Genomic DNA, 24,267 nt, shown 5'->3' on the forward strand with positions numbered 1-24,267 from the left:
GACCAAGAACAACATTTATCTGTTCTTAGTAAAATAAAATCTCAAAAGTGGTATACAAAAATAACCTTATTAATTGATAATAATTATAAAAAAGACTTTATTGCCTTAATTGATAGTGGAGCAGATTTAAATGTTATTCAAGAAGGAATAATACCTTCAAAATATTTTCATAAAACTTCACATTCTCTTTCTCATGCAGGAGGTGAAAAATTACAGGTTAATTATAAATTACCAAAAGCTTATATTTGTAAAAATAAGACTTGTATTCAAACAAGTTTCTTCTTAATAAAAAACCTTTCTACCCAAATCATTCTTGGTTTACCTTTTCTTTATAAAATCTATCCTATTATTTCTATAAATCCTATAGGTATAATTGGTACTTATGAAGGTAAGAATATTCACTTTCAGTTTATTACTAAACCTTATTTAAAAATTTTAAATTCTATTCAAGATCATATTGATAGAAAAATCTTTCATATTAATTCTTTAAAAGAAGAAATAAATTCTTTAACTATTGATGATACTTTGAAAAATCATAAACTACAAGATAAAATTAAATTGCTTCATAACCAATTCTCTTTAGAAATTTGTAATGATTTTCCCAATGCTTTTTGGAATCGTAAGAAACACATTGTTTCTCTTCCTTATGAAGAAAGTTTTGATGAAAAGAATATTCCTACCAAGGCAAGACCTTGTCAGATGAATTTTGAATATTTAGAATTATGTAAGAAAGAAATTCAATCTCTTCTAGATAAAAAGTTAATAACTCCTTCTCAATCTCCTTGGTCTTGTACTGCTTTTTATGTCAATAAACATTCTGAGATTGAAAGAGGTGTTCCTCGTCTAGTAATAAATTATAAACCTTTAAATAAAGTTTTAAAATGGATTAGGCATCCTATTCCTAATAAAAAAGATCTTCTTGATAGACTTTTACATGCCTTAATATTTTCTAAATTTGATTTAAAGTCAGGATTTTGGCAGATCCAAATTAATAAGGATGATAGATATAAAACTGCTTTTAATGTTCCGATAGGACATTATGAATGGAATGTTATGCCTTTTGGTCTGAAGAATGCTCCTTCAGAATTTCAGCAGATTATGAATGATATCTTTACCCCTTATAGTGACTTTATTATTGTTTACATAGATGATATTCTTATATTCTCAAAAAATATTGAAACTCATTTTAAACATTTAAACATATTTAAAACTCTTATTATTCAAAATGGATTAGTTATTTCTAAACCCAAAATGGTTTTATTTCAAACCAATATTAAATTTTTAGGTCATAATATTGATAAAGGTAATATTATTCCTATTCAAAGAAGTATAGAATTTGGTAATAAATTTCCAGATATTATTACTGATAAGACTCAATTACAAAGATTTTTAGGTAGTTTAAATTATATATCTGCCTATATTAAAAATTTAGCCAATGATACTGCTATCTTATATGATAGACTTAAGAAAAATCCTTCCCCTTGGACTGATCAGCATACTAATTCTGTCAAGAAAATTAAAGAAAAAATTAAACATATTCCTTGCTTAATGATTTCTAATCCTAGTTGGGAAAAAATTGTTGAAACAGATGCTTCTGATATAGGCTTTGGAGGTATTTTAAAACAATTAAAACCCCAAAGTAAAGAAGAATATCTTGTTAGATTTCATTCAGGGAAATGGAATTCTGCTCAGAAAAATTACTCTACAGTTGCAAAAGAAATTCTTTCTATTGTTAAATGCATTCTGAAATTTCAGGATGATCTTTACAATCAAAAATTCATTATTAAAACAGATTGCAAGTCTGCAAAATATATGTTTAATAAAGATTTTAAACATGATGTTTCTAAACAAATGTTTGCTAGATGGCAAGCTAATTTAGCTCCTTTTGATTTTGAAATTATTTATAAAAAAGGAGAAGAAAATTATCTTCCTGATTTCTTAACCCGTGAATATTTATCTAATGATGGCAGGAATGAATAGGGGTCGTGGTGAATTTTCCTCTTATAGAGGAAGAGGAGGAAGAGGAAAACCCCCAAATTATATTGCCAATGCTCCAAGGCTGATAGCTCAATTTGGAAATCAACGCCTCATAGGCCAACAAATTTCTAGTTCTTCTGATAGTAATACTATCCAAAAAAATGATCCTTTATATGATGAGTTTCAAGAATTCTTAAAACAAAAAGGTAAGAATAAGGTAATTCCTGATTCTGAAGAATCTTATGCAAATATTGCAAAAGAAAATGAAAATGATTCAGTATTATATACTGAGAATAAAAATAGAGAAATCATTCTTCTTGTAGAAGAAAAAGATGAACAATGGAAAAATACTCCTTGGATTATCATGGATAGATATCTATCACATACATCATATGTTCATGGTGCTTATAAGCCAAGAGGATATTATGAAACCCTCTTAATTTCTACAAAAACGGTGGAAATTACCCATTTTCAGAGTAATACTCAGCAAACGGAAAGTTATAACTTTTCCAAATTTATTATTAAGAAAATTATTTCTATTGAAGAATGGGGAATTTCTCCACTAGCAGAAAAAGAATTCTATTCTACTCAAAAATAAATTACTTTTAAATATAACTACTGGGATTATATACAGAGTTTTTATACAACTCTATTCTATGAAAATTCAAAAAGAAAACATTCTTGGTTCTTGAAAATATGTGAAAATAATTCACATGATAATATTCCCAACTGGTTCATACACTGGTGGCAATTCTTTGGGCCTTCATCAAAAATTTTACCTGAAGAATTCAAAAATTACTTTGAAGATTGGATCAGATTCTCTCCAAGAGTTATACAGAACATGACTACAAATTGGGTCAACAATAATTTATCCTGCAATTTCTTTATTGAATTCGGTATCCCATGGATCTGGAAATGGCAACCAGAATTTGGTTATAATGATCATGGAATTCCTTGCTTATGGAGGAAGAGTATGGTCATGGTTTAAGATATTATGGGAATCTAAGAGGAGGTTAAAAAATTTTTATAAGGTTCGAGGTTAATATTAAGTAGATCAGATTCATGTACTACCCTTCAGCTCGTGTTTGCCTTGAATGGCTTTTAGAGCATTGTGGGTATTTGTTTTGAATCTTGATCTACTTAATTAGTCTCGGTAAACTCCTTATATATAAATTTTTTGTAAAAAAGATTAAAATAATAATTCCTAATCTGTTCGAACCTGTTCGAACCTTCCCATGATTCTCATGATTAAAAATAATGAGAATTTATTAAAATAATTATATTAATGATAAAAGTAGAAATTATATTAATAATTTTAATAATCCTAATAAATATAATACTAAATGATAAGGAATAATTTGAGATCGATAATATTAATCACAAAACAAATATTAATTTTAAATAATAATCTGAAGAATATTTAACAGGGAATAATAATAAATAAACTAATAATATTTTTTAAAAGGGAAACTAATAATATTATTAATGACAATATATAGTAGTGTTAATAACAATACACAAGGATTATACTTATTTATGTTGAGTTTTTTTAGTCATGAATTTGTATTTATAGATCAGATAATAATAACAATAACTATTACAATTAATTCATGCTAAGAATTTATAATTATATAAAAGTTATATTATAAATATAAATTAAATATAAAATAAATCTGAATATAAAAACAAATGCAATTAAATTAAAACACAAGTGCAATAGACCAATTATTTAATAAAATATCTTATCATATTAGTTCAAATTAATATGTTTGTATGTTTAATGTAATAATGTGTTAAAGGATATATTTGAAACTTAAGGCTAGTTTTAAAAATTAACTTACATTAAGGTTATATTTGATTATTGGTATTTGTAAAAGTCCATTTTAAAAAATCTCTCTATATTATTTCCTTTTCCTATACGTGCACCATCTATTCCATTTCAAACTTCTTCTCTATATCGCGATTCTTTTTTCAACTCTCAACCCTAGCCGCCCACTCTTGTCGCGATTCCCCCTGTTCTTCATTTCCGTTCCTTCAATCTTCACCCAAGCATCGCCAGCTTCGATTTCCCTTCCAAAATAGCTCCATGGCCAGCTAGAAGAGCAGCTCGAGCTCGCTGTTCTTGGACTCCAGATTTCCCTCGCTCAGCTTGCTCTCGGCCGCAACACCCGATTGATTGGCCCTCTTCGATTTCTTGTTTCTTGCATAAGATAGGCAAGATTGTGGTCTATTTCTTGCTTTTTATATATGATTATTGTGTCAGCATTTCGTTGATAGCTAGTGCATTTCCCATTTTCGAATTTTTTGAAAAAAAATATGCGTGCCCTGTGCAGATTCCTCCTCTATCGGCCGATGGATTTACTTTGTTGTTGGATTCTTGTTGGAGGCCGATTGTATGATGATATTATGTATTGATTAAATCGATTTTTTGGACTTTGAAAAGAATGTATATCATGCTTGTGTTTTTTTCGAAAACTTCAGAATTTTGTTGGTTGCCTTGTTCGTGTTTTCTGTTGTGTGTTGATGGTGGCTGTTGGTGTGATGATGTAGGGGCTACCACGGGTGATATTTAGTTCACGTGGTAGCGTTAGAATGAATGGAATTGAAACGTGACGTTGGTTGGGGATGTTTCAAACTGTCCAGCTTCGTAGGAATTGGTTAGTGGGTGCATTGGTGGAGCTGATATTGGGTTGTATTATGGTATACTCTAAGGAGCTTTTGGGAGCCTAGAAGTTGGCTAGTGATGCTATGACAGGGACTTGGGGGTTGTGGATCAAACGGACTGTTTTGGTTCGGATTTGAGGGGTTGAACGTGAGCAGATTTTGTGGACTTAGGGGACTTGAATCTACCTCACTGTATTTAAATCTCCTCTTTTTTCCTGTTACCCTGGAAACGCGTGCTCAAGGTCACTGATGCCCAGGTATTTGAGCATTGTATAACTTTCCGGTTATATTTTCTTGACATAGTTGACCGTGAAGTTTTCTAGTGTTTTCTTTCGGTAAGTGTGGATAAAACTGAAATTCATGGTTCTGCAAATCCATTGCTCCATTTTAGAATTTCTATTGTCATCAAATTACCTGGTCTGTCAGGTTGAGGTTGCTGTCCAGGATAATGCCCAGAGGCTCTATGCTTTCAAATTTAAATCGATTGCCCAAGGTAATGCCCATCACGTGGTTGTTTTATGTGCCCCATAAGTTTCATAATATCATTTGTTGTTGATAGAAAACCCTGTTAGATTTATATCCTATGGTTGGTCTTGAAAAATCTTTCAAGCAAAATTTCTCATGTTTATTCCATTTCAATTCATTTATTTAACTTGCATTTAGGCTTCTGCTTTAACAGATAACCAAGAATAAGTATGTTGAAAAATGTAATTTTTTTTGTCATTGTGATATATCTTAAAGCGACTTGAACTGGTAATCAGGTAATGCATCATTTTAGATGTCCTGCATTTAAGCTGAATGTTGTTAAGATGTAAGTCTTTTTACTTAGATGGATTCATGTAGATTCCATCTGGCAGAATTTTACTTCTAATATGTGAATATGATCTTTTGTTATTATCATAATTGTTACGTTATTAAATTCGTCGCTAAATTCTACACTTGACTAACGGTAACAATAGGTTGACATTGCAACTTATTTATGTGTCTTTATGTTTGCTAGCTCTTAATGCGAGTCAGTTGATCAGCCTCAGAGAAGCACAACTTCTGTACCGACTTTCTGACGAGGTAAATAAACAAAAAAAAATACTGGGAACCAAATAGAATATGTAGCCATCAGATAGTTGATGCCACTGCCCATACTGTTGTTTATATAAGAATGAGAATAGAGATATAGTGCCTAAGGTGTTTTTTTCCCCAGCTTGCAGCAGATATCTTTAGGGAACATACCAGAAAGCTTGTGGAGCAAAATATATCAGCATCTCTCAATCTATTGAAGTCCAGAACTAGAGCCGGGTATGAGAACTATTATGGTTCTATACTTGACCCTGTTGTAATGTGCAACTTATCTTTGATTTTAAGTTTGTTTTAGCCCTTGAACCCTTGAAGTTTCCTTGGTTTACATTATTTATTCTTTGTAATACGAATGACTAACAAGCTGTGTATGTTTTACAGGAATCGTGTCATTGAGGAACTTGACAAGATTCTGGCATTTAATAATCTCCTAATTTCTCTTAAGAGCCATCCGGATTCCAGTCGCTTTGCTAGGGGTGTTGGGCCTGTGTCTTTAGTAGGTATTATTACTTAGCAATTTTGAATCCCTCATTCATCTTGGTTTGAATACTCTATAGGCTCTCTGGTACTATTTTCTTGAACATTATTTGGGCATTTTCTCTATATATATGTACTTGTCGGTTGAAGCTTTGTTATTCTTTTTATTTTTGCTATGTTTCTCATATGAATATATATCAGAGAGAAATAAGAATTTTTTTTTTCAGATTCACAGGTGGATGTTAATCAATGATGAAACAAGAGTTCCAAGTTTATTTATAAAAATTAGCTCATAGCTTTATTTTTTATTTTCTATTGTGCATTGAATTAGAATTAGAATTTTGAGTGATTTGTAATATTGAAATTGTATATTAAATTTTATTTATGAAATTTTAAATTTTAAATGATTCATAATATTGAGAAATTTGTATATTTATTTTTTTTGTTTTTTATATGAATTACGACAACGGATTTTATCCGTTGTCATTTAAAATCCGTTGTCATTTCTATTTATTATTAAAAGTTCGCTAAAAGACAACGGATATAAAATGTACAAAACCGTTGTCTTAAATTGTCAATGACAACGGATTTACACTGTTGCAGAACCGTTGTTTTTGGAGACTTACGACAACGGTTACAAACTGTTGCAACACCGTTGTGGTAGGATAGCTACGACAACGGATATAAACCGTTTTAATAGGGCACGCTTTTTACAACGCCCCCAGTTACAACGGTTTTATTCCCCCCTACGACAACGGATAATATCCGTTGTCGTTTTGCAATTTTCTTGTAGTGTCTTAACTCAAGTAAATCAATATCTTCATCTTCTACCTTGGTAATTTATCTTCAAACTTAAATATCTTAAGAATCGCTTAACCGAATTAAATTTTGAGCATAGTTCTGCGATCCTTGCAAGAAGAGATTCGATTTGATGTAAGTGTTGCTATGATTCAGCTTGTTTTGAGATTTTGTATGTTGGAAAAATCATAATTTTATCATGTATGTGTTCTAGAGCTTTCAATAGTTGTATTAGTGAAATCGGATAGAAGAAAGGACAAGGTTTGCAATTGTTATTATTTTCCAGCCTAGGTTCGAAATTTATACTTACTGATATGCTGATATTTGGATGATCATGAAATGATATGAGGTATATTTGAAGTGTATTTGAATGTTAGACTGAATAGATGTCAGTTTCGGTTACCGAATTTGATATCGTTATGCCGCCGGTTCAAGAATTTGATAGAGTTGAGTTAGATTGATTTAACTGAACCTGGTATGAGTTCATTTCGGATATTTTTAGCACATGATCACTTCCTTTCAGATTTGTAGTGAAGTGGATGAACTCGAGAAGTTTCTTCTCCGAATCGAGAAGTAGTTGATCAAGCTTGTGGATTGAGCTATCTTATTATCCATATTTAGGTATATGATTCAATGACAATTGAATTGGGGATAAACTTTGAGATGAGTGGCCTCTTTATCCCGTCAAAAAACACACATTACTTTGCATTACATGTTGAAATGTTTGGTTATGCATTGCTTGAGTATTATAGCATGCTTATGAGACTTTGCAAGGTGATTGTGTTTTGTGTCATCTTATAGTGCATGTTTAGCCTAATATTCTTTCTAGCCTTGCCATGATATCACCAATGAGTTATTAGCCTCTATATCAAGTATCAGTGATGAGTTTATAGCATTGATACTTAGACTTTGGTTATAGCATCAGTGATGAGTTTGATTCTGATGATGAGTTAAACTGTTGTCTTTTATTGAGCCTTAATCCTTGACAGCCTTGCCATTTGCCTTGCATTTCATAGTTGTGATTTATATTAGAAATGCATGAATCTTTCCATATATGTTTCATTATATGTTTTCGTTGTTTCATACTAAGTTTTATACTTATAGGTTTGTCCGGCTGTTGCTTTGTGTTGTGTGTGCATTGCAACATGTGATTCAAGGGCCGAGTCATAGGAGGCCATGAGCTTTGGGAAGAAGTTTAGATATGATATTCTGGGTTGAGTTTTAGAATGTAGTCTAAAAGCTTACTTTTGAAACATATTGAGTTGTATAGTATCCAACATATGACATGTCTAGCTCTTGTATAGTTTAGAGGTATGCAAAGTTTGTTGTGTTTAATGTTGGATCATGTTTTTGGTAAGTTTGTAAATTATTGTGATATTGTTCTTCAACAATTTTAATTTGGAACCAAATTTGTATCAATAATTTTCATGACAGTAGATGCAGAATTTATAGCAAAAATCTGGGATATTGGTTTCGCGCAGAAGCGTTCAAAACGGCGCAGAAGAAAATACATGGCAGAGATTTAGCATTTCTTTGGAAAAGTGTTTTGCACAGAAGCGCACATAAAAAGGAAGCAGAGGCCCAGAATGAACAGAGATTTAAGTTTTGTTTGAAAAACCATTTTCCATAGAAACGCTAAAAGAGGCGCAATTACGCCTCTCCCTTGAAGACTCCTAGCACAATTGTGCTAGATGCAGTGCAGCTGCGCTACGTCTGCATTAGATTTTTTAAAAAAATATTGGTTTTTGCTGCTTTTTTTAAACACCGTATTTATTTAATTATGATATTTTAGTAGACGAGCCTCGGGGTCCCACACCTGGGCTTTAGATTGTGCCACGACCTTGTGTCTCCCGGGCTTTAAAAGGTGTCGGGGCCTCAAGTCTCCCAGGCTTTAGATTGTGTTAGTGCCTCATGTCTCCTGGGCTTTAACAGGTGTCGTGGCCTCATGTATCCCGGACTTTAGAATGATTATGCTGGGTGCTTATGCTTCCCGGGCCTTTTAGTACAACATTCTATTTTGAAGAGTAATTGAATTTCATTAAAAATACCAAAATAAATTACAAGAAATCAAATAAACATAGTACTTCTTGAGTGGAATGTGTTCCAAGGCCTTTTGAGAGTTCACCCTTGGCTATATTCGAGATACCAAGTACTCGCGCCGAATCTTTGTACCACCTTGTAAGGCCCTTCCCATCGAACCTCTAACTTCCACGCTTTGCCTGTTGGGTTAGCTTTTTTCAAGACCAACTCCTGCACCTGAAATTCTTGGTGTCAGACCTTTTGATTATAAGCCATCATGACCTGACTTTGTTAAGATTCCAACCGTATTGCGGCCATGCCTCTCTTTTCTTCGAATAAATCCAGTTCCTGCGCCTGATTATCCGACCTATTTTCTCGATAAGCTGCTATTTTGGGTGAAATCTCTCCTATTTCAACTGGTAAAACTGCTTCAGACCCATACACAAGGCTGAAGGGTGTCTCCTTTGTTTTCGTTTGAGGAGTAGTACGGTATGCCCATAATACTCTAGGAATCTCCTCCACCCAATCTTTCCTGACTACATATAATCTGGCTTATAGAGATCAGACGATGGCCCGATTAGTAACCTGTGTCTGTCCATTACTCTGTTTGTAGGCTACTAAGATGAAGGTATGCTTGATACCCATGTCTGTGCACCAGTCTTCCATCTGTCGTACTTGGAACTGTTTTCCATTATCAGAGACCAGCTTCCGGGGAAGCCCGAAATGACATACAATGTTCTTCCACACGAACTTCAACACCTCTTCCTCACTGATAGTTGCTGAAGCCTCGGCTTCCACCCATTAGAGAAATAATCCACTGCCACCAACATGAATTTCTTCTGGGCCCGGGCTATAAAAAAAGGTCCCATTATATCCAGGCCCCACTAATCGAAAGGACAAGATTCCCACACCGGTTGCATATCTATGGCCAGGTTGTGGTGAAAGTTTCCAAATGCTGACACCCTTCACATGACCAGTTATTTTTTGCAATCGGCACACAAGGTCGGCCACCAATATCCTGCCAACAGAACCCTGTGGACCAAGCTCATAGCCCCCCTATGATCTCCGCAACATCCCTCATGAATCTCCCAGAGCACATACTCCGTCTCTTCCTCCTCCAAAGCATACTACAAAAAAATTGTTTTTAGAAGTGGTTTTTTATGGGCGTTTGAAAAACCGCTCTTGAAAAGCAATCAACAGAATCACTTTTAGATCAACCGCTTGTAATTTCATACTTTAAGTGTGGTTTATTACATGCTCTTGTTGAACATATTATATCATCGATTTGTATACACCTCCGCTAGAAAGCGCTCCTAATGTCATACTTTTATGTTTGGTTTCTTAAACGGTCTTGTTGAACACATTTTAGCATCGGTTTCATAAACCGCATCTAGAAAGCGCACCTAATGTCATACTTTTAAGAGTAGTTTGTCAAGCGCTCTTGTTGAAAATATTTTAGCACCAATTTGTATAAACTGCCCCTAGAATGTGCTCCTAATGTCTTACTTTTAAGCACAGTTTCTTAAACGCTTTTGTTGAACATATTTTAGCACCATTATGTCTAAATCCCCACTGAAAAACGCTCCTAATGTTATCCTTTTAATCATGGTTTTGTTGAAGCTCTTGCTAAACACAGTTTAACTTCGATTTGTATTAAACATTCCAAGAAAGTGCTCCTAATATCTTAATTTTAAGTGTGGTTTCTTAAACACTCTTGTTCACACACACTTTGGCAACTATTCCTGCTGATATAACTATTAAGAATACTCTTGAAATTGTCTCAGTGAATATTTTTTGAAGTTTTTTACACAATTCCAGTGCTCTAAGACAATTTTATAGCTATATTTTTAAGTACTGCTTTAGAAATTGTACATATTAAATATTTTTAATACCCGTTTGTATAAACCGCTGTTAAAAATTATTCCTATCGATTTAACTATTAGGAACACCATTGAAACTGCTCATTTGAATATTTTTAATAGTGGTTTTCACAAAATTGTTGATGTTAACCACTTTTATTGTTGTATATGCTTACGATTGATTTGAAAATTATACCTGTTGAATACTTTTAATATCGTCTTATATAAACGACTTCTATCGATATAGCTATTAGGTACACTCTTGAAACTTCTTATAGTGAATATTTTTAATGGTGATTTCCGCAAAAATGAACCATTTTTTTTTACTTCTTATTATTGGTTTCACAACTGTTTGTAGAATAATTGTTAGCATCAGTTTGTATGAATTGTTTTGGATCGGTTTAGAAATTGTTTGAATACTTTTAATATCAGTTGGTATAGACCGTTGTTGTAAAAAAACTAATATCGATATAATTAACTATAAGGAATACTCTTGAAACTATTCATAATGAATATTTTAACAACATTTTAAAAAAAAATCGATGTTGCAAATCACTTTTATTGTTTTGTACTTTAGGATCGATTTGAAAATTGTACTTGCGGGTGCTTTTAATATCGGTTTGGAAAAGGCATCTCTCGAATGCTTTTATTACTTTTTTGTATAAATCAACAAATACTAGTGATATAATATTAGAATCTCTTGACAGTACTGCTCATAGTAAATTTTTAACGAGTAGTTTTCACAAATTAAATTGGTTTTTTAAACCTCTTTTACTACTCTATTTTTTGGAATTGTTTAAAAATTGTACCTGTTGAATACTTTAAGTAATGGTTCATATAAACCGGTGATATAAAAATGCTCCTATTGATATTACTATTAGGATCACTCTTGAATGACTCATAATTAAATATTTTTGTATTGTTTTTCCACAAACCTGTGTTGTGAAATGCTTTTGTTGCTATATATTTTTTTAAGAATTTTCTTTGAAAATGTACCTATTGAATAATTTATTACCGATTTAGTGACGTCTTATTTCTTCAATTATAGCCTCATTATACTATTTTATTTGTGATTTTTTTCCTTAAATAATATATTTTAAAAAATCTTTTAATCCTATTAAATATTTATTTAAAATTTTAAGTATGTTGATCGTATAGAAGGATGGATCCAAAAATTAAAATTAGGGTGGGCTCGAACTTAATTTAATAAAATATATATTATTATAAGAAAACATAATATATTTTATTTATAATATATTTTGAAACTAATTTGAAAATTTCATGAATTTAGAGTAATATAACAATAAATAAGACCCAAAATTTTCCTTTTTTTAGCCATTAAAATTTATTTTAATGCAACAACAATAATTTCATTATTCAAGTAATAAATTTTTCTTCAAATCACAAAAAAATATCACTTTTTAATACATTTATATCATACAACTATTATAATTTTAAAAATTAATCTGAAACAAAAAAAAATATTTCATTTGTATTTGTATTTAAGACTTGAGAAGCCGAAGTCATAAGCTTAAATTTATAGAAAAATTTTAAACAATAAGCATATACAAAATTTAAAATTTACTATACTATTAATTATTTTTAAAATTATATATATATATATATATATATATATATATATATATATATATATATATATATAACCCAAAAAAAATGAGCCTGTGCTATAGCCTAGCACATCCCTAACATGGATTTGTTCATGATCATATATTAATTAGATCTCTTAAAAGACGGTGTCATGAATCTATATTTCATGCGCAAGACAATCTCATAAGATTTTTTTTGTGTATATCATATTATTATCCTTATATTATAAATCTTTTATCACTCATCCAAGTATCCAACAATGGTTATCAATTAGTAATTCTAAATACCACAATAACGACAGCACTAGTAATAATAAATTAATAATAATTTGACATGTATTAATTTTATTGTGAAAAATATTAGTTTTTATAATAAAAGTCTTAAATTTATGTAAAAAATATTAGTTCAAACGTATACACATTTGACAAAAAAAATATTAGTTTTTCTGTTAAAATTATTTTTTTTTGGGTCAAAAATATTATTTTTTATGTTAAAAATTTTACTTCGAACGTGTGTAATTTGACATAAAAAAATTTTATTTGATGTAAAAGAAACATACGTTAAAACTAATACTTCAGACTGAAAAATAATACTTTTAACTTAAGTTCTAATACTTTTGAGCAAAAAATAATATTTTTTATGTCAAATAAAAATATGTCAGAAGTAATATTTTTGTCATAAACACTAATAATTTTTTTCTTTTTTTTTTTGAGAATCATAAACACTAATACTTGTAGCATAAATACTAATACTTTTGACCAAAAAATTAATATATTGTCGTTTACCAAAAGTATAAATGTTATTTTATATAAAAACCAATATGTTTAGAATAAAAATAATACTTTTGGCATAAAACTACTATTTAATATTGTTAAATAAGCATATATTACAAAGTAATACTTTTAATATAAAAATTAATAATTTAAGTATAAAAATTAATATTTTTGACAAAAACTTAATATTATTTATTTCAATTTATGATACGTTAAAAGCAATAATTTTGATATAACAACTAATAATTTTAGAATAAAAACTATTAATTTTTCCAAATGTAATACCTCTCATATTAGTTGCTCACAAGTATTTTTTGGCACATTAAGAAAAACCACTCTCGTAATACACCAAGACCTGTTGCCTTCTCATTCTTAAATAAAAGTAGTAACTAATAATTTTCACATAAAAACTAATATTTTAAACACAAAAATTAATACTTTTATGTTAATATATATACGTTAATCAGAAATAATACTTTTCTAAGGAAAAATAATATACATTAATCAGAAATAATACTTTTCAAAGGAAAATTAATATTTTTTATGTCTAAATTCTAATTATAATACGTTAGGATAATGAATTGACAAATGGTCGGAAAGAGCAGACTTATTGATATTTTCGTGGTGATGGATTTGCACACGAAATAAATAATTGTTTGCAAAAAACAGATCAAACAAAATAAACTTGGAACAAAGCAACAAACACAAAAGCCCCATACCAATAATCTGTATGGTATCCGAACCTCTCCATCCAAACACAACACAAGCTCTAAAAAACCAGTATAGGTCTCCAAAGACACATTCGGGATGAAGAAAATAACGGTGGCTACAAGCATCTTGCCTTCGATCAATTCTTTACTCTTCAACATGGCCTTAAATCCATACAAATCCTTGATCACCAAAACAACGCTTGCAAGCTTCCGAATTATACTCATTGTGAAATGTAATGAAACATACAACTTGAACCACGACAAATTGACAAAAACCATGCGCTAGTGTTCTCCAGCCTCGACGATTTTCATCATATTTGTTGGTGGCCTTTTCAAGTTCATCTACAGAATATTTTAGCTGATAAATCTTCGTTCTTCAAAGTTGTGGCAAGTTTCTCAGCTCGAACCCATCGCTTCTAGATGATAAACTCTTTGTTCTTCAATGTTCAGCCAACCTATAATAATCTATCAAAGTAAAAGAAAAAACATAATCGATATTCCGCATAATTCGTATGACTAAATTCATATATAAGACCATAGAATTCGTGGTTATCAGTAAAAATACCTCAAAATGATCAAATACACACTATTGGTGTCGTGAGAATGGAAGAAATATAGTCAAAATTACGCAAATGAATCAAATCCAGAGAGTAGAAGCAGATAAAATCCACTCCCAGAAACTACGAGAAGCGTGCGGAAGGTTCCACGACAGCGAGTCCATAGAAAAACACGACCAGTGTTCCTTGACGCATCACGAAGCAGAGGAATATTAATGGTGGGGGAGAGGAATCCGTAACTACAATGTTAGCCAGAAATAGGATAGTAAAAATATAAGAAAACGAAAACATAAAAACAGAGATCAGTGTAAATCTCCAAAGATATAAGACCATAACAACAATTTGATAGGAAAGAATTGAAATCTGCACGAGTTTCAAAGATCAAATGAACAAAATATGATACCTGAAAGAACAAATTTTAAATTTAAATTTTAAATCAACGTCGATATCAAGCAAGATGCACCCATCCATGTGCTGAGTTATTTATTTATATGATGATCCTAATATGTGATTTGACAAAATACCTATCCCAAGTAATAATAAACCAAATGAACAAAAACCATTGAAAAAACATGAAACTAAAACCACTACCAATAACAGTAAGCGGCAGGTGTATTTTCAGGAGGACAAGAACCCAAACTAATCTGCTTTACAACTTCAATTTGTTCAATTTGAACAAAATAGATAACTAAAATAGGACTATGATGTCGATCAAAAGTCTAAAAAATAAGAAACCTAAATTTGACGGGCGTTGATAGACATAGTAGCAATCAAATTATTCAGTCATCCAAAAGGTAGCAAATATAAACATAACCCCATTCCCTATAAATAGGATGCAAGGCAACTTTCATCATAACACCACATAACATGAAACCTCCAAATGTTATGGAACACAGTCGGAGATTAAATAAGATTTTAGGCGGACTAAAACACACAAACTTGGATGTTTCCCAATTACGACTAGGGGAAAGAGATCAAAACCATCATGAAAACAAAACACAATATTAAACAATTCCTACCAGAGGAGGACACAACATCCTCGCCTACGGTACTGATTCGGGATTCCTCCTGAATATTTCTTGCATGCCTTGTCCACTACATATGTGGCCGTGTTGATTAGCTACTGCTTTATGCTTCGCAGTCCAATAAGGTCGACTCCACCACAAGCATAACGGTGGGGGATCCAAGTTTCACTGATCCATTTGTTGGTCATGCACATTTAATTGTCCGGGAAGATAAAAGGACTGATATATCAAATAGAGCAGAGTACTCATGAGTCAGACAATTTAAAAATAAGAATAGATAGTGAAAAATAAGTCTCTCGCTTTGGTGCAGTTTCAACAACAAGACTGACAAGCTTAATTTACGTATATTAAGCTTATTTTCGATTATGTTACTGCTTTGTTCAATGTTTCCTCTTTCTAATTCCTGAGCAGTAAATATTGTGTTTTTCATTCATTAACATCACTCACAGACTACTTGGGCTCTCTAAAATCCAACTTTTTGACAAATGTATGTCCATGCATTCGGTAGAAGCACTACACAGCACAATCAAAATTCAAAACTAGAATAAAATTTTTCATCCCAACACAACACAAATTTCCTAATTAGCACCCGAACTTCTCATGCTACCCAAACACAGAAAAATACACATACTATACAGATATTGCCAAACCAATCCAAACCAAACCAAACCAAAATCAAAATCAAAATCATGAGCCAAACGCCAAAAAAAAACAGGAAAAAAAGAGAGCTCCCAAATCAAGCTATGATTACAAATACAGCTAAAAACCAAAAAAAAAAAAAAAGAAAAAACTGAAAAAGAAGCAGCGAAAAAATAAAAGGAAAAATACCCCTTACTCGTCCTATGCTTCGAAGATGAAGAAGTTGAAGTTGAAGTTGATTTGCGAGAAGAGTTGGGAAAAAAGTTAGCGAAGGATTGAGAGAGTAAGTGCGAAGATCGAACGAGCGATTGAGAATACAGATAGGAGGGAGAGAAGAATCGAATATAGGTCGTGGGTGAATTGCGAATTAGACCTGGTAATTTTTCAGTGTTGGTAGTTGGTACAAATAATTCCGAATTAATTAATGTTATATATATTTTTGAAAGTAATTAATGTTATATATAAATTTAGAAAATTTATTAATATTTTATGGACTTGGTTTGTATGGGAAAACCATATTAGTTAATACTTACTCCGTTTCAAATACATATTATTACTTTTTTTTTTCACACAAATTAAGAAAATATTATTGAAAAAGTAAATTTTATGTAAACTTCCTAGTTTATTCCTATATAATATATTAAAAATGATTGCACAATTTTCAATGTGTAGTTAATATTGGTATATTAGTAAATGAGTTTAAAAAAATATTACTAAATATGATATATGACTATGTATTTGAGACAAACAAAAAAGTAAATGTAGACTATATAATTGAGACAGAGGGAGTAATAAGTCGGTGATTTTTTTGAAAATAATAAGATTATGAATTTGGTAACTCAAATTTTAATTTTATATTTTAAACTATCTCAATTTCATAATTTTGATTTGGCAGTGCAAACATGCATTTGACGCCTAACTTTTTGATTTTAATTCAATATTGCATTACAACGATCTCTCCACCAAAAGTGCTAAAGATACTTTTTTTTTGTTGTGATTAAATAACAATTTATAAACATTATTTATATCTACCAAAAGTACCAAAGATAAGTCTTCCAAAATTTTTGCGGTATTTCAAATTTCTAACCATTCTTTTCTTTATCTTTTCATCCGTCGATCATTTCTATTTATTTGATTCTCGAGAATTCTCTTTTTCTTGTGCATGCATTCATTTCTCCTTTCTCCTTTTTGATTGACATCGCTTTCCCTTTTGAGTTTTGGAGTTTATTTGTTCATCTTATATATATATTTTTTCTATTACTTTTAAATTATGTGATGGTATCATGATGAATTTTTTTCAAAGTAATTTGAATTACTATTAACTACTGTTATTTGATATTACTATTGTAGTATACAATTATTTATTAGATGAAGTAACTCGCTCTTCCTTTTTATATGTATACTATATTTTATGTTTTACTATAAAATATCATATACAACACATTCAACACATGTTCTTGTATGTTAATTTTTTAATATTTATAAGTACACTGTTTTGATAAACAAAGATTTAAAGTTATACTTTAAGTTCATATTCAGATTATTATCATTAAATACATATTTCTTATTTTATATGACTATGCATGTATAAGTATTTTGCTACAGCACAATGCTATATGCACACACACAAATCTTAATTATTTTACAAATATTTTTTCGACTCTAAAATTCATGATGGTAAGCGAATTGTGATGTTGTCAACCATTAAGTTATTAATATTATATGTTTTTTTTATTACGGTACTAATTTTTTTCCCCTCCTGTTGACGGCTATCATGATTCATGACAAACATTATACAACAAAACAAGAATGTTCCACCAAATTCTTACGAAAGTGATCTTAGATCTCTCTCATTTTCAGAGTTGGATAGCGATTAGATAGAATTTTAGAAGCAATTTATTTTATTCATTGAATTTGAAACATTTACACATATTATATTAGGAATTTAAATATATTTTTTTTGTGACATGATAACCCGCAGCCGCTACCCTTAGGTGCGCTCTGGGTAAACCCCCGAACTAACGCAATAGCCTGCAAACTACGCTAGTCAGGTAAACCACACTGAAAAAATCCTGTGTGACAGGCTAGCCCAAAAAAGTGTTGGCAGAGGAAATCGAACTCTTGACCTCTGGCCAAGAGTTCACCTGCTCTACCAACTTGGACACCCCATTGGGACCGGATTTAAATATTATTGTTTTTGCTAATGATGGTTGTTTGATAAATTTTATATAAATCTTATGGATTGAAATATTAATGTGAATGTTTATTGTTTAATGGACGAGGTATATTAATTAATTAATTTTATTGTTATTTTAAATACTTATAAATAATGTATATTTGTTTGAAAAAAATAAACACAGTTCCAATAAATAGTTTTTAAATTTACGGTTTCGCACGTGGTTTAAAGGGCTTTTAAAATTATTATGTACTAGCGATCGACGCACACGCATTGTGTGTGCAAATATATAGATATATAAGTTTACTACATAATTTTATGTTTTCGTCATATAATTTTGCATCTCATAGTTACTCAACGAAACATTCCTTACTTGTATAATCAATCTTCCAAGCAATAATAATGTTGGATATTTGATATATACGAACACTAAAATATGAATTATGCAATGAATGTTCTGGTCGTGCATCAATATGCAAACTTATAAAATCGAGATACGATTGAAATCGAACACTAAGTACTGTTAATTTTAAAAAAAAAACAGAAGAATGAATAAAATATTTTATCATCACCTTGAAATATGTTGTCATCCCTAATATTCAATTATTTTTATAAGAAAATTAAATATATCTAACTTTCAATATTTCCTGACATAAGCATAAGATGTGATCTTTTGAGTCGACTTTTCAGAAGTGCGTTCTGCCTTGATCCGTGGGATGCTTGTACTGCAAAAATAACAGTTATAAATGTCAAAAAAAAATTTCTATTGCATTACATAAAATGATATTAGGTAAGCATACTACATAATTTGTGTAGTATCGTTTTCATATCAACTTTGACACATCTAATATAAGAAAGAAATTAGTTAATAAATGAATGTGTATCATACAGTAATATGTTGTGCAAGAATGTAGTATTAACTTGATGCCAAACACAATTGAATTTTACAAAAGAACCAACTTTACATTGGATTAAGATTTAGAGGGTGTTTGACTAAGCTTATTAAAAAGAGCTTATAAGCTCCTAGTACTTAAAAGCTGTTTTACGAGCTTATAAGTTGTTAGAACTTATTTTAAAAATAAGCTGTTAAAGTGTTTGGATAAACTTATTTTAAACAACTTAAATATGTTGATATGTTTGGTATTATAAGATTTTTTTTATTGTCAAAATTACCAAAAAGAGTATAATTCTATGAAAATAAAATTTTGAGTTATACACATACGAAAATAGTTTTAGAATAAACATATATTAAAAAATAAAATTGTTTTAATATTTTACTTTAGAAAAATTTATGTGATTTGTAATTTTTTTAAAATAATATTTAATATTTAATGGGTGGAGGATATGATGGAGATTTATGAAAATATTCAAGGATATTTTAGAGAGATAGAATATTAAAATAAGATCTTTTTTAAAAAAGTACCTCCCCTTTAATTTTTTAAAAACAGCTTATAAGCTGTCAAACAGCTTATTTTGACAGCTTATAAGCTGTTTTTAAAAAATTTTGCCAAACAAAATTTGAAAGCTTAAAAGCTCTAAAACAACTTATAAGCTGTTTGCAAGAGCTTTTAAGCTCTCCCATTTCTGATTTAACCATGAAAAATCACGTAGATGCCTTTTGCAATTGAGAACTACCAACATTCCAAATTGAATATTCCAACTAATTAAAATATGAAGCAAAAGAAGATTATATAAAGAAAGACCAGTACGTGAAAGGTGTCCCAAATGCTAGAAGTTTTTTCATGTTCAGAAGGAGTCACCGATCCTGATCATACTAAGCTTCCACACAATAAATCTTATAAATTAGATTTCCTAAATTCTAATTGGATGCCCGTGAAGATAAACATTATTTTTTTTTTTACTAATTAAGATGTGCTTGGTACTCCAAGTATTTTTATACATGGGAATCCCAAATTCATTGATATGCTTGTGGTAAAGAAAAATTAAAATGAGATATGAATGGCTTAACAAATAAAAACTATCAAATATTAGTTCAACTCTTTTTGTATATAAAACCAATAGACTTCATTTTTATAGAGAAACTCTTTGCTACTTAGTTCTAGTGGTTTATCTACCATAACTACGTCATTTTAAAAATAATCAAACTAAACAAATCTCCGAGTAAAAAGGGACTATAGGTAAAAAGATTGTACGGATTCAATAGCTTCAAGCTGGCTTTGTTGCTTCCTGTGTAGCAAACTTCAATTCATTTTCCCTAATTTGTCCTTTCTCCGTCTTATACCTGTGTATTCTGGATTAAAATTCATCTAAAAAACATTAGAAATACTTTTGTAAGAAAATAATGGTTGCACATTAACAGTTTGCGGTGTTGTCACAAGGTGTCGACAACACCTACTATAACACCTTGAGTAATTTGTAGAGAAATATAATTTAAGCGATTATAAAATAAATAAGCAACCAAGTAAATAAACTCAAATGAATTAAGCAAGAGTATAAATACTCTTGCAGCGCCTCAGGGCAAAATTTCACTAGAAAACTTTTCAAAGAGTTTTACAAATCCTAAAACTAGTGACTATTGTAAAATTCAATTTCTCAAGACAAGTGAGAAAATAAACAACAAAATTTCTCCTAAAAATATTCTATAAGGAATAGACTAATGAAAAATAAAATAAGGAGAAGAAAAACTCTTGAAGCCAAAAACACGTGAGTAGCACACTTCTTCGATCAACAATCTTCGAATGTTCTTCAGGGCTTCAAGCTCACATACGACCAAGACAAGCTTCAGAATCTCTTCTACGTAAATATCACGGTCTCTCTATGTATCGGTATCCTTCCTTGTTCACGCATCTCTTCAATAAATAGACCAAGAATCATTCTTTAGAATGTTTCCTTGTAGGCGCAGGACTCTAGATCTTGATCAAGACAAATCTACACAATAAGGAATTATATAAGATAATAATATTCTGATAAATTTATTTAAATCTTAAAACAAGTTATTCAAAGAAATAAATAACTTCATGTCCAAGAAATGCAAAACATATAAAAACATCTTTTTCAGAATAGGATAATTTTAAGAAATAAAATATTCCTTTCAATCTCTCCCTTTTTGTCTTTTTGGACAAAACATAACTAAACTTTCCCTTAATCAAAACTCCCCCTGAATAGATTCTCCCCCTAAGTATAAACAGAGGTGTTGCTATAAGATATTGACAACATCTAGATATGACACCTCGAATCAGAAAACATCAGTGCAAGGAGAATTAATCACACAAAACATCAGAGCTAAAAACAAAACAGTTTGATTAGGAGCAGAGCAAATCAGAGCAAAACCAATAAACAACTTTAACCTAAACAAAAAATATAAAACTAAACAAAAATCAAAGAAGTAAGTTTAGAATTGATTGCTCTCAGAGTCAGCTTCATCACTTTCTTCTTCGGCTTCACTTCCTTCTCCCCCTTTTTGTTCAGAAGGGCCAGCTCCACTTAATAGGGCCTCATAGTGAGTCTTCATCCCTTCGTAATAGGCTAGATCAGCCTTAGCTTGGGCAACCTTCTGCTCAGCATGCAACAGTTGAGCTTGAACAAAGGTAGGATCCATGGCTTGAGCAGGAGAGGGTGGTACAAAAACAGTAGTGGCAGAGAAGGTGTTGGCAACACCTGCCACAACACCTGCGGCAGCATCTAACTCAGACCAAGGAAGATCAAGCTTTCTGTTTCCTCTGAGTAGAGAAGGTGCGATCTTTATTAACTCCCCAGGCTTAGTAAGTAGCTCATCATCATCCTTCTCAATCTCTTGAGACAGTAACATAGAATGAATTAGGTATGGATAAGGTAACTTCAGGGTCAGTTGAGCACAATTTTCAAAGTCCATGACTGTACCAAAGACAAGTCGGTCATAGTTGAATGCGATTCCAGAACCAATAGCATACAAGACAGGAGCTTGATGCTTGGTAACCACACTGAAATTTCCTGATGGAGTCCAAGTCTTCACAGCAGTTTTATAGAGAACAGAGTAAAACAAAGTGAGCTTGGCTGCTTGTAATTTCTTAAGATGAGTTGGGTACTCAGTGAAATGTCCCCCAGTGATAACAAAAATCATTTCATCCAAGGTAGGTAGAGCAACATCATCTGAGGCAGGAGTCTGGAGAAATCCATTTATAATAACAGGGCTGAAAGAAAAAGATTTGCCCACGCACATAAACTTTCCCATAATTCATGTATCTTGGATCCTTCACAGCCTCAGTGAGATTGCAGTAAAACTCACGCACCAGTTTTCTGCAGTAAGGACCGGCAGTAGTAACAGTAGATAGTAGGTTCGTTACCTCAAAAAATCTCACCATGTTCTGAGCTCCATAGCTCTCCACATCAATGTTATGTTCCTCCAGGAATTCTCGATCAGCATATTTCACCCAGCAATCAGCAATCTCCTTAGAATAAAAAGTTGATGAATATGACGAGTTTACCTGATATTCTTCACCTAAGGTGTTGTCCAGGGTGTCGGCAACACCTTCTTCAGCACCTTCCTCTTCTTCTTCTTCAGAGTCATCAGAATTTGACTCTTCTTTCAACTCTTTATCAGCATCTGAATCTTCACTCGACTCAGAGCTGGAACTATCAGACGGTTGTGGGCGATTATCAGCATATTCTTGAAGCATATCTTCATCAGGTTCATCCTCGGATTCCTGAACATGAGCTGTAACAGAGGGTGAAGGATTCTTGCCTTTAGACTTCTTCTTTTTAGCCATAAACTGGGCTATTGACATCTCTTCATCATCAGACAAAACAGGAGGAGCAGTAGATGATGGTTCCTCAGAATCAGGAATGGATGCAGATGCATCTTTTGGAAAATCAGCATCATCAGATGGAGTTTCTGATTCAGTAGATTCATTTTCAAAGGAATCACTTGCCGATTTACCTTCAGTAGCATAGGGAACCGAAATAGCTTCTCCTGACGGTTCTTGGGTGCCTGATTTGCCCCTTTTTCGATTGACTAGTTTGAAATCTTCATCAAAGCTCTCATCTCCAGAGGTGAATTCAGTGTCCACCAGAGATGGTCTAGATGGTTGTCCCTTCCCTCGAAATCTCTTGGATGCAGTGAAAGCTAGATCATATCCGGCTTTGCGTTTTGATTGACGAGTCAAGGGTTTCGAAGGAAACACCTTATTCAGCACTCTCATATCTGGTAAATTCTCCACATCGATAGCAATGTCAGGCTCTCATGGAGCGATGGAGTCCAGAGGCACAAGTTCCTCAGCAACAAAAACGATGGCTTGATCAACCACGGGGTGTGGTGATGTAGGTGTTGTGACACCTTCTGCAGCATCTTCAGTGTATCCATCGTGACAGAGCGAGGAATACAGGATAGTGACAGAGCGAGGAATAGGGCAAACTAAGCAGAGAACAATTAGAATAAGTGGATGAGGGAAGTAAGCAAGGAAATAAAATATTTCCAAAATTAGATAATATCTCAGATAAATAGCAACCCGAACCTTTTCCTATTCTAACTCTGATTCGTTAGGCCCCAACGGTAACAATTCAGAAAATGGTAACAAATCTGATTAGGCAAAAAATCTCTTTATTTCCACCGATAATCTAGGCCCAAATATTTCACCAAATATTTCCAAAATTAACTCCTCATCAGATTATAACACCACTGAAACAAAATCCAATCATTCAAAATTTTTGTCTTATCAGAATTCATAACTTTTTGGCCTCTGATATTCACAAAATAAAATATGCATGACCTAATTATGTCTAAAACAGAGTGTGACAATAATTAAAAATGCAAATAAATGCTCAAATATATGTTTACAAAATGAGGTGTTGTCCACGATGTTGGCAACATCTCCCAGCAACACTTCAGGATTCATAAAAATTTTGATATATACTTTATTATTTTTACAGAAGTGGTAGCCTCCACACTAAAGGAACGATCTTCAAAAGGATCCCTTTA

At 31.6% G+C, this 24,267-nt stretch overlaps 1 protein-coding gene and 1 long non-coding RNA gene across 7 annotated transcripts; one reads left to right on the top strand and one right to left on the bottom strand.

The window, feature by feature from the left end:
- Positions 1 to 3,928: 3,928 nt before the first annotated feature.
- Positions 3,929 to 8,425, top strand: LOC140865631 (protein TIC110, chloroplastic-like). Of its 5 annotated transcripts, none has more exons than XR_012144659.1 (6): positions 3,929 to 5,134; positions 5,642 to 5,706; positions 5,840 to 5,934; positions 6,094 to 6,212; positions 7,511 to 7,608; positions 8,092 to 8,425. XR_012144659.1 is itself a non-coding variant. In XM_073270319.1 (6 exons), exons 2-6 carry the CDS (start codon positions 5,002 to 5,004, stop codon positions 8,136 to 8,138), a joined length of 459 nt encoding a protein of 152 aa, XP_073126420.1. In that variant the 5' UTR covers positions 3,929 to 4,191; positions 4,311 to 5,001; the 3' UTR covers positions 8,139 to 8,417. The 5 variants fall into 5 exon arrangements, 3 of the variants coding, with proteins under 3 accessions (XP_073126420.1, XP_073126421.1, XP_073126422.1); XR_012144660.1 differs by lacking the exon at positions 7,511 to 7,608 and having other exon boundaries at positions 3,929 to 4,898; positions 5,068 to 5,134; positions 8,092 to 8,415; XM_073270319.1 differs by lacking the exon at positions 7,511 to 7,608 and having other exon boundaries at positions 3,929 to 4,191; positions 4,311 to 5,134; positions 8,092 to 8,417.
- Positions 8,426 to 13,851: 5,426 nt separating this feature from the next.
- Positions 13,852 to 16,557, bottom strand: LOC140866032 (uncharacterized). Of its 2 annotated transcripts, none has more exons than XR_012144786.1 (4): positions 16,374 to 16,557; positions 15,533 to 15,757; positions 14,522 to 14,752; positions 13,852 to 14,421 (listed from the first exon to the last, which is right to left on the bottom strand). It is a non-coding gene; the product is annotated as an uncharacterized lncRNA (long non-coding RNA). The 2 variants fall into 2 exon arrangements; XR_012144785.1 differs by having other exon boundaries at positions 16,367 to 16,557.
- Positions 16,558 to 24,267: the final 7,710 nt, after the last annotated feature.

Source organism: Henckelia pumila, chromosome 4 (assembly GCF_033568475.1).
Source record: "Henckelia pumila isolate YLH828 chromosome 4, ASM3356847v2, whole genome shotgun sequence".
NCBI lineage: Eukaryota > Viridiplantae > Streptophyta > Magnoliopsida > Lamiales > Gesneriaceae > Henckelia > Henckelia pumila.